General features: G+C 42.8%; 1 protein-coding gene across 12 annotated transcripts in view; it reads right to left on the bottom strand.

Annotated features, from left to right (window-relative positions):
* The window catches only part of DOCK7 (dedicator of cytokinesis 7), a 219,732-nt gene that overhangs the window by 98,968 nt on the left and 109,144 nt on the right, over nt 1–11,620 (bottom strand). For all 12 annotated transcript variants that reach the window (XM_088447846.1, XM_088447849.1, XM_088447847.1 and 9 more), the window contains 8 exons: nt 6,412–6,529; nt 5,935–6,005; nt 5,073–5,211; nt 4,855–4,956; nt 4,000–4,086; nt 3,283–3,514; nt 2,917–3,081; nt 1,383–1,552 (listed from right to left, as the gene is read on the bottom strand). In XM_088447846.1, coding sequence (XP_088303972.1) covers nt 1,383–1,552; nt 2,917–3,081; nt 3,283–3,514; nt 4,000–4,086; nt 4,855–4,956; nt 5,073–5,211; nt 5,935–6,005; nt 6,412–6,529 — 1,084 coding nt within the window. The remainder of the gene's footprint in view (nt 1–1,382; nt 1,553–2,916; nt 3,082–3,282; nt 3,515–3,999; nt 4,087–4,854; nt 4,957–5,072; nt 5,212–5,934; nt 6,006–6,411; nt 6,530–11,620) is intronic.

Genomic DNA, 11,620 nt, shown 5'->3' with positions numbered 1-11,620 from the left:
ACGTTACCTTTAACGGTTCATTCGTGCTCAATACAATAAACATCAGTTATTAGGCAGTAAATGTCATGTAGTCTTCATTCTAGCACCCTGTACCTGTCACAACACATGCAGTACCCTCTATCCTGCCTGGGGTGTCACACTCTGCTCTGGTGCTTCTAGCACACTCAGCTGATGCAACAAACTGCTGAAATACAGCAGTCTATGCGCTAGAAGCACCTGATCAGAAAGCAACACCCCAACTGCACAGGTTGTGACAGGTGCAGGGTGCTAGAATGACCGCTAATTCGGCTACAACCCCGTCCTTCCGGAGTCGGGATTAATATAGGAGTCAGCATTTAGACGCCTATCTTAAATCCCTTGCCGGGATTCCGATGTCGGGATTGAGACCTAACCTCATCCCCTGTGGGATCTATCAAACAAAAGTGAATCAATATATTACAATCGCTGGTCACAGGAATAGGTTCCAATAAAAAAAATAAAAATAAATAAATAAATAAATATATATATATATATATATATATATATATATATATATATATAACAACGTACATAAGGCTACAACAAAATCCAGCTCATACTGCAATGTGCAGGCTGAGCTACAGTCACAGCTTCAGCCCAGACTTTCCACCGAGGTCAAGGGTGTTCGACCAGAGAGGTTGTGCAATCTGCAGTGTTTGTAATATCCTTCACATAAGGACAGTGTTACATAAGCAAATTCATTATTTCTATAAATGCAGAAAATCAGTCATGTGTAGACTTCCAAAAAATTAAAAAGTGCATATTACATTATATTTATGCCGGTATTACGGGATGTGCAGTATCTTCATGCTTCCGCTGCAGGACGAATGACAGACAGCTCAGGCTAATGAGCGCTTTCTGCATCACTGGAGGAGAAAGATAGTCTGGCCGCAACCTTTCATTAAGTTATGGCTAACATCAGAAAAATGGCTTACACCAAAACTAGCTACGGGTTAGGTATATGTTTTTGTCATTCACCCCGTCGACATTAGACTGTCAACATGTCAATATTTCGACAGACAAAATGTCGACATGTCTGTCATGTCAAAATGCACAATGCAGACACTGACAACATATCAACATGTCGACAAGCAGTTTTAGCCTAACCTTAAAGCCGACACAACATAAAACATTCTGGTGTCGACTTAGTGAATGTCGGCCATCTGAATGCATACTAAAAAGTACCACTTTTTCTAAGACCAAGCTTGGGTAATATATAGACGTTTCTAGTGAAAGTTCTTAAAAGACCCCCACTAATCTGAATGTCCACGTGTGGTTTGTCTTCTAGGACCTGTGATGATATTATTATACCTGTACAAATATAATGAGTATTACTGGGCACATCTAGTGCGCGCTCATGTTACCTTGCTGCCGATTATCGATCGGACTTCGTCGTCTGGCGAGGTCGGCGTCCCAGAGATATCAGGGTTGCTGTTGCTAAGGCTTCTGGAGCGGTTTAAATTAAGGCTCGCTGGTCTGTTTGCCGACCTGGCCATTGTGGCGTAGTGCATTGATCCACCTAGACCCCCCGACCCTGGAGGGAGGGGAAGGAGTAATGAGAAAAGCAGATTTTTTTTGCTACACCTCAAATAAATAATATGAGTTTAACAGCAACAAGTGGGAATGAAACGCGGCCAATTTCAGGACTGAGAGGTTCAAGCAGCCGCAGCTTATTCTCACACCAAGTTCTGTTGTACAGAATCAGACGCAAACTAATCAGTGCAGTCTTGCGAAGCGGTTTTGTCGCAACGTGTTGCAACTTAGACCCACATTCACACGATGCAATAAAAACCAAAGTCTAGTGTGGAAGATGTTCCCACATACATCTATCCTCCGTGCGCTACAAGTGGCGTTACACATAAGCCGTGAGTGCTGTGCGACTCAGTAGCGCCGAGCGTCTGTTTGTGTGACTTTCTACCTTCAAATGAGTCTTATTCCCAAAGCGATGTGAATAGGTCACACAAGCAGCTTTTGCTGATTAAAATTCCATGCCTGTGTTCTGTAAGCGACTGCGAATGTATCTGCATGCGAAATGCGACAGCCGCTGACACTGTAATGTAGCATTTTGCATGCAGATACACCCGCACAACTCACAAGTAGATCACTTAAGGGGCACATCCGCTACACGATATAATGAACGATAACGATATCGTTATTGATCATTATACTGTGCAGTGGATATTGTGCCCACACTGACCGATACGTCGTTCAGTGCCGACACCCTCCCTCATTCCCGAACCTGCACAACCTGACGATATCCTCAGGTTGGGCAGTAGGTTAAGCCGATGAAAGATGCCGACTACGACCAGCGGGAGCTCGCATTGCTGGTCGTTGACGGCGTAACCACTGCACGATATTGCAGACGATGAACGATATCGTCCAATTTATCGTGTAGTGGTTACGCGACTTTTTATATAGTCTTCTTTTTCTAACATAAAGTCGGCAGAAAACTGTAAAACAATATTTTGCTAATCATCTCATGAATTGGGGGGGGGGCATATGAACTAATAAAAAGATAAGAAGAATAAAAATTGCGTGGGTTGCGTTAAAAAAATGTAACCAGAAACTGTCATTGTGCCAGGCCCCAGACTGATTCTTGTCATTGTCCTCCATTATAACAACTAACCAGGAACCTAAATGAGTAAATATTATCTCTCATACTGGCTCCTGGACACAGTCTTTGTCGGACTGCTAGAGTCACAGGGAATCAGGGTTGAACCGGAAATATGTATAAAAACAAAAAATGTATACATATACAGCAAAAATGGGCGTCTTCTAAAACTATACCGCTAATAATAAAACAGAAATAATGAACATATAAATGCACAGAATCTAATATGTGACCCAGAGAAGAGGAGGAGGGAAGTAAAGCAACATAGGATTCTTCTACAGCATTACCTGGAGATGGAGAGCTGGGATCGGTGTTCGGAAGCCTGAACACATAGTAGATATATGAAGCCAGAAGGTTGTTTCTGCCGTGTAGGTCCTGATTCCCTTCCAAGTTTTTATGGAGTCTATTCGTGATGGAGGCCATCGCCTCAAATGACGCTTGTCCTAAGTTAACTGACAAGAACAATTTTTATACGTCTCTCAGAAGCAATAATGACTGAGCGGATACAAGCGGTTATGAGGAAGTGTAAATCCCCCGCACGCCTCTCCGCTCTTGTAAAGCGTTATGAACTCACCGTACAGGGCCCCCTGTCATTATTCTTTATCTAGCCCCAACGGTAAGAGAGTTCTTTCCGCACTTAAGTTTTAACTCACCGATCTGTCCGGCGATGACAGGCGGCCTCACGACAAGAAGAATCAATTTATCCAGCAGGAGGTGAAGGAACCGCACCACCGGTTCTAGCTGAGCGGAGTTTAGGGCCAAGATGCTGCTCTTCAGCTCGCTTTCCAAGCTGTTTTCCATGATTCTCATGTCTCCGATTCGGACAGGGAACATGTGCTCATCCAAAGCATGGACGAGCGCGAAGAACTTATCAAGGTACGAATCCTAAATAATAAAAGAAACGCGACACACACAAGTTCATGTAACAAGCAACAAACTCTTTATTAGAAAAAAAAAAACTTCAGCTCACAGGAACGAAACCTTTGGCTCTCTCAATACTGATCGTTACTGAAGAAGACGGAACATGGTAACAAACGCCACTTATCTACCTCGGATCTGACTGACCACAAAGTAAAACCAGCAAGAGCACGCTAGAGGTGAAAGGTCAAAAGTAAAACCAGCAAGAGCATGCTAGAGGTGAAAGGTCAAACAAATAGAAGCACAGTTAGCAGCACTGAAGTACAAAATCAATGTGACCGGCGGTAACAGTACCGTGTGACGCATCGCGTTCTCTCCATGCCGCCTTACACAGCACCCCTTCCTTCAGGTGAGCTCACTACATATACAGGTATGAGCCCCCCCAGCCAATCACACAACCAAATAAGAGATGGTGTCCGTTTCTAAACACCGATTTACCTACAGAAACTTACTTGCGTGTGAATCGCAGAGACCGAGACCACCTCTACATTGAAGACCCCCTTGTGGTTATCAACCCATTTCATCCCAGGCAGCGGAACCTATAAAACAGTAACGTGCGTTAAAACCACAAAAGTAGATTTCCCGCTAAAACGGCCTAAAAAGTTTCTTTTGCTCAGTTCACAAATGGCTGACGCCTCCATCTTTTGTGGGCCTAATATATTTATTAAGTACAAGTAAATACTAATAGTATGTAATGTGTGTGTCTGCTGTAAATTATTGCAGATATGAGAACTTTCCACGGCTGGTTAAAATAGTAATTAAACTGCTTGTTGACTTCTAATATCCTTATAATTTACAGGAAGGGAAACGTTATTATGTATTTATTATCCTCTTCTCCTCGGTCAGTATTACTTAAGGTCTACACACAGTTTCACATTAATCCTCGTGCTGATCAGTATCAGGTGTCTATCGTCAGATATAGCAAACCCTGGAAAGTTGCACGTAAAACAAGGCTATTTCAATTCTTTAGGCCATGTGTATTGAACTTGCAGCCCTCCAGCTGCCATGAGACTACACATCCCAGCATGCCCTACCACAGTTTTGCAATCAGGGCATGCTAAAACTGTGGCAGGGCATGCTGGGATGTGTAGTTCCACAGCAGCTTTAGGACCGCATGTTGAATACCATTGCTGTAGGCACGGTTTGGATAGGGTATTAAAAAATCTTGTAGAAAAATGCAGAGAACAGGTAAATGAAGTAGAAATCTGGACACAGAAGCTACAGGCCGAGTGGATCAGAGAGGACTCACAGAAGGAACTGGGCAGTAAACGCTTATTATAGTAATCAGGATTCAAGATTACACACACCTCTGGGGAAAGCACTGAATAAGCCTGCGGAGGTTTCTCTAAGGACACAGGAAGACAGAATTGTCCAGTTTTCAGGCGGCCATTTTGAAGCATCGGTATCCACTGAGCAGAAAGAGAAAAGAAAACAACAATTAACGTTACAATGGTTCAATATGCAGGAGCGCCACTCGTACACAGCTGTATGCTCTCCCGTGGCTGTATAAGGGAAGCTGACATACTGTGTACCCCACTGGGGTCTCCAGGGGGGTGTTCTGCTTCTGCTGGCAGCTGACGTGATAGAAGGTAAACAGCAGGTGGTGATGATCCGTCAGAGTGGCCGGCAACTTAATCTTGATTTCTTCATGGAAATCTGGGGACCTGAACATAATAAAGATGAAGATTTCTATTAAACCAAAAAGATGAAGATACAGGGATAGTATTTCGGACCCATCATTTGCCTGTCCGTTAGCTATCGTGCCCGGCCTTTGTGGTATGTTTTTTTTTCCCCTCTGTCCTCCCCTCCCCCACCCCCTTCGCTGTCTCTGTCGCTCCAAACTCTGTTCCAATCAATGTATCAACTAGGGATGTGCGGGCTCGGATTAGTTCGGATTTTCCCGCCAAATTCGTATTTTTCCCGTCCAAAAACAGGTCTCAGAAAGAGGCAAAACATCATATTTCATGGACAAACAACATCTTTCATGGAATTTTGTCCAGGAATGATGATGTTTGTCCATGAAAGATGACGTTTTGCCTCTTTCTGAGACCTGATTTTTGGAGGGAAAAATAAATAAATCCAAATTTGGCGGGAAAATCTGAACTAATTCGAGCCTGCACATCCCTAGTATCAACCAAATGAAGACAATTTACTGTATTTGGCACTTTTCATTCATCAGAGGCGCCCATTTTTATCCACTATCGACCGACGACCCTTCATTACCGAAAAGGAAAGAATGATTCTCCAGAAACCTTTTATTTCTAAATCTCCTCCCCCCCAGGCGGTTTATATCAACAGATTGCGCTATGGCATTCGGGGTTCACCAGACATTTGCCCGTGTTGGCCCGAAATTTGGGTACATTTATCATGAGGCTAGAAACACTCACCTGTTGTGGTAGACTACGGCCGTGTAAGCTTCTTTCGAAAATTCTGGACAACTCGACTTTCCAAAGATAACCTAAAAATAATAAGAGGCAGTCGCCAGTTGGTAAATAAACTTGGATCCATGCTAAGATAACTAGTGGGACTATACATACTGCTCAACTATAGTCTATACACGGTTTGGCCAGTTATGTAGAAGTTCAGTTTTAGTTGAGGAGTTTAAAGCGTCTTTCTTCTGTTCTAGACTAGAATAACCGAAGACTGGGGAAGACTGAAATAGTTGTGGGTCAACAAGGAGGAGACGAGAGCATTAATAACGATCTCAAGCTCTATGCCATCAGTGTCTCGCTTTACTTGGGAGCAGCTGCAGGACAGACGTACAGTAGTCCGCTTACACACGAGTGTAGACAAATCCAACTGCAACTGGCACGGGACATTCTAGACATCACTTCTAGCCACTGTTAGACGGACGATTGTCTTACCGGCATGGCGTTGCTGGGGTCTTCCCCACTCATGAACTGCACTTTCACCGTTATGTTCCTCGCCGATCCTTGCCGATTTGCAAAATTAAGGCTTTGTGGATATACGTACAGAATATTCCTACAGGACACAGAAAACAAAAAAAAAAAAGAAAGAGAAATAATGACTCTCAAACATTGGGGGAAAAAAAATTAAGGCAATTAAACTGGTCTGTCTGATAGATGTGCAAAAGCAAAGTTGGATATTTTATCCCCGGAAGCTGGCACCTCTGCAGAATGCGCTGTTCCTATGCCGTCTCTCTACTTGTACTGAGGAGTGCCACCATTTTACTCATCTCTCGTGGTAAGAAACCATAAACATAGGAGAGAATTAGGCACCTGGTGGTCTCCAGCTTTTGTAAGACTACATGAACCATCTGCCAGGGCGTACTAGGATATGTAGTCCAACAACAACTGTAGAATCACAGGTTGCTTACATCTGCTACAGAAACTTTCGGGTTTTATTCTCGAGCTGGTATGAACTAGACTTTGGCAGTAGGTGGCGCTAAAGGTCTGTAAACGAGCAGAGTGGGAAATTCTGTATTGTAGAAAAGTCCTGAGAATCACAAAGTCTGTTGCATTTGAGCCCGTAAAATACCACACACACATATATACACAGACACACATATATACACATATATACCCACACACACACATACATTACATTATATATATATATATATATATATAGACACCCAGACACACACATATTCACACAGACACATTTTATATACATATACACACACACACACACATATATATACCCAGACACTCACATTATGTATATTATTTTATATATATGTATATATATATATATACATACACACACACACACACACACATATATATATATATATATATATATATATACACACACATATATAAACACACACACACATATATATATATATATATACACAGACACACACACACATCGGGTTAGTCTGTGATTGGACGATTATGTCACATAGTGAGCACAGCGCAGTCACACAGTCTATGTATCGGGTTAGTTTGTGAATGGATGATGTTACATAGTGAGCACAGAGCAGTCACACAGTCTATGTATTGGGTTAGTCTGTAATTGGATGATGTCACATAGTGAGAGCAGCGCAGTCACAGAGTCTATGTATCGGGTTAGTCTGTGAATGGATGATGTTACATAGTGAGCACAGAGCAGTCACACAGTCTATGTATTGGGTTAGTCTGTGATTGGACGATTATGTCACATAGTGAGCACAGCGCAGTCACAGAGTCTATGTATCGGGTTAGTTTGTGAATGGATGATGTCACATAGTGAGCACAGAGCAGTCACACAGTCTATGTATCGGGTTAGTCTGTAATTGGATGATGTCACATAGTGAGAGCAGCGCAGTCACAGAGTCTATGTATCGGGTTTGTCTGTGATTGGATGATGTCACATAGTGAGCACAGAGCAGTCACAGAGTCTATGTATCGGGTTTGTCTGTAATTGGATGATGATGTCACATAGTGAGCACAGAGCAGTCACAGAGTCTATGTATCGGGTTTGTCTGTGATTGGATGATGTCACATAGTGAGCACAGAGCAGTCACACAGTCTATGTATCAGGTTAGTCTGTGATTTAATGATGATGTCACATAGTGAGCGCAGAGCAATGACTCAGTCTATGTATCGGGTTAGTCTGTGATTGGATGATGCCACATAGTGAGCACAGAGCAGTCACACAGTCTATGTATCGGGTTACTCTGTGATTGCATGATGATGTCACATAGTGAGCGCAGCGCAGTCACACAGTCTATGTATCAGATAAGGTTATGATTGGATGATGATGTCACATAGTGAGCGCAGTGCAGTCAAACAGTCTATGTATCAGATAAGGTTATGACTGGATGATGATGTCACATAGACTGTATGCACGCACTGCGCTCACTATGTGACATCATCATCCAATCACAAACTAACCCAATACATAGACTGTGTCCACGCACTGCGCTCACTATGTATCAGATAAGGTTATGATTGGATGATGGTGTCACATAGTGAGCGCAGCGCAGTCACACAGTCTATGTATCAGATAAGGTTATGATTGGATGATTATGTCACATAGTGAGCACAGCGCAGTCACAGTCTATGTATCAGATAAGGTTATGATTGGATGGTAGTGTCACATAGTGAGCGCAGTGCAGTCACACAGTCTATGTATCGGGTTACTCTGTGATTGGATGATAGTGTCACATAGTGAGCGCAGTGCAGTCACACAGTCTATTTATCAGATAAGGTTATGATTGGATGATGGTGTCACATAGTGAGCACAGCGCAGTCACAGTCTATGTATCAGATAAGGTTATGATTGGATGATAGTGTCACATAGTGAGCGCAGTGCAGTCACACAGTCTATGTATCAGATAAGGTTATGATTGGATGATTATGTCACATAGTGAGCGCAGCGCAGTCACACAGTCTATGTATCAGATAAGGTTATGATTGGATGATAGTGTCACATAGTGAGCGCAGCGCAGTCACACAGTCTATGTATCAGATAAGGTGCGTGCACACAGCTATTTAGTATAATAGTGAAGAATGCAAAACTAAAGTCCTGGAACACCACGGCAGGTACAGCAACATTGACTCTTATTTGAACTAATTTTTATGCGTTTTCATGTATCTTTTGAAAATGTAATAAGCGCAAACACATAAAAGCAGACAGCAGTGACTGTGACTGCCGCTTTCCCACTACAGATACCTAGAGCTACAGTACAATAAGATGCTAAATATAGACAAAAGCGAGCAGCATTTATCTGTAACAACTGAGTTATGGCCAAGCTCACGGCATAGGACTAACAGCAAATTGCCACATTTCACTTCAAAATCCCTTTTACAAGGACAGGTCTCATGTCTAACCAGCATGGGATACCCTGCAACATCAAAAACGGGAATAGCATGTATAACACCCCCAACACCCCCCATACAAATGTGAGACAATGGACCTCATTCAGACCCGCTCGAAAGCGGCCCGATGGTTTGCGTATACACACGCTTCGTTCTGCGTGTACGCGGACTACTCTGTGCGATTGCAGCCCGCTCGCTCTCCCAGCAAAGGCAGCCCAGTGAAATGAGTGACAGGAGAGGCCATTTGTGGGTGGTAACAGGGGTAGGACACTAATAACGGGGGGTTGGAGATGCGAACGCAGGCGTGCCTCTGTGTTTCAAGTCCTCGCAGTGCTTGCGGCAGGGTAAGGCAACCACAAGCGCTGCGATCGCAACCAATGATGCTCGATGTACCAATGTTTTAATACACTTCCTGGAGATGACGTGCGCTAGTGGGCGTCTCTACATACGCTGATGGGCGTCTGCATACACAGAGCGATCTCGCGCACAGCCAAAGTGGGTGTGGTTATGCCTTGGCGAGCGATCGCTTTCCATGCAGTCACTTTGACAAATTTGCATACGCTGGATGCGAGCGATCGCATCTAGCAAGCGGCTCTGAATCAGGTCCAATGTGTTTTCAGGTTACTTGTCTCCTCGTTTTTATATACAGGTTGAGTCTCCCATATCCAAATATTCCGAAACACAGAATATTTTTTGCATGACTGAGAAAGTGAAACCTTTGCTTTCTGATGGTTCAATATACACAAACTTATTGAAATACAGTATAAAATGACCTTCAGGCTGTCTGTATAAGGTGATTATATATAACTTAAATGAATTTAATGTATGTACACAAACTTTTTTTGATGCACAAAATTATTACAAATATTGTATAAAATTACCTGCAGGCTGTGTGTGTAAGGTGTATATAATGAGCTGCAGGCTGTGTGTATAAGGTGTATAGAATGAGCTGCAGGCTGTGTGTATAAGATGTATATAATGACCTGCAGGCTGTGTGTATAAGATGTATATAATGACCTGCAGGCTGTGTGTATAAGGTGTATATAATGACCTGAAGGCTGTGTGTATAAGATGTATATAATGACCTGCAGGCTATGTGTGTATAAGGTGTATATAATGAGCTGCAGGCTGTGTGTATAAGGTGTATATAATGACCTGCAGGCTGTGTGTATAAGGTGTATATATAATGAGCTGCAGGCTGTGTGTATAAGATGTATATAATGACCTGCAGGCTGTGTGTATAAGGTGTATAGAATGAGCTGCAGGCTGTGTGTATAAGGTGTATATATAATGAGCTGCAGGCTGTGTGTATAAGGTGTATATAATGAGCTGCAGGCTGTGTGTATAAGATGTATATAATGACCTGCAGGCTGTGTGTATAAGGTGTATATAATGACCTGCAGGCTGTGTGTATAAGGTGTATAGAATGACCTGCAGGCTGTGTGTATAAGGTGTATATAATGAGCTGCAGGCTGTGTGTGTATAAGGTGTATATAATGACCTGCAGGCTGTGTGTATAAGGTGTATATAATGATCTGCAGGCTGTGTGTATAAGGTGTATAAAATGACCTGCAGGCTGTGTGTGTATAAGGTGTATATAATGACCTGCAGGCTGTGTGTATAAGGTGTATATAATGACCTGCAGGCTGTGTGTATAAGATGTATATAATGACCTGCAGGCTGTGTGTATAAGGTGTATATATAATGACCTGCAGGCTGTGTGTATAAGGTGTATAGAATGAGCTGCAGGCTGTGTGTATAAGGTGTATATATAATGAGCTGCAGGCTGTGTGTATAAGATGTATATAATGACCTGCAGGCTGTGTGTATAAGGTGTATAGAATGAGCTGCAGGCTGTGTGTATAAGGTGTATAGAATGAGCTGCAGGCTGTGTGTATAAGGTGTATAGAATGACCTGCAGGCTGTGTGTATAAGATGTATATAATGACCTGCAGGCTGTGTGTATAAGATGTATATAATGACCTGCAGGCTGTGTGTATAAGATGTATATAATGACCTGCAGGCTGTGTGTATAAGATGTATATAATGACCTGCAGGCTGTGTGTACAAGGTAAACAAACACCTGATTAGTACTGCTGGATTGATTGAGCAGCTGCCATTTTTGTTTGTTTGGTATAAATTGCATGAAGGAGCCAGCATTAGTAGGGCATGCTGGTTCTAGTAGTGCTAGTTGGAGTTCCCTGGGGTGACTCCCAGGTAAGCTGGCTCTCAATGTGGAGGCATTTATGTATGTGCCTTTATCAGGAGGCCTTACATTTGACAAAATTTATATGTGCCTTTAATA

The sequence above is a fragment of the Taudactylus pleione genome, unplaced genomic scaffold (genome assembly GCF_031769625.1).
Source record: "Taudactylus pleione unplaced genomic scaffold, aTauple2 ptg000442l, whole genome shotgun sequence".
Classification (NCBI taxonomy): Eukaryota; Metazoa; Chordata; class Amphibia; order Anura; family Myobatrachidae; genus Taudactylus; species Taudactylus pleione.
This window is presented reverse-complemented; position numbering and strand designations above follow the sequence as displayed.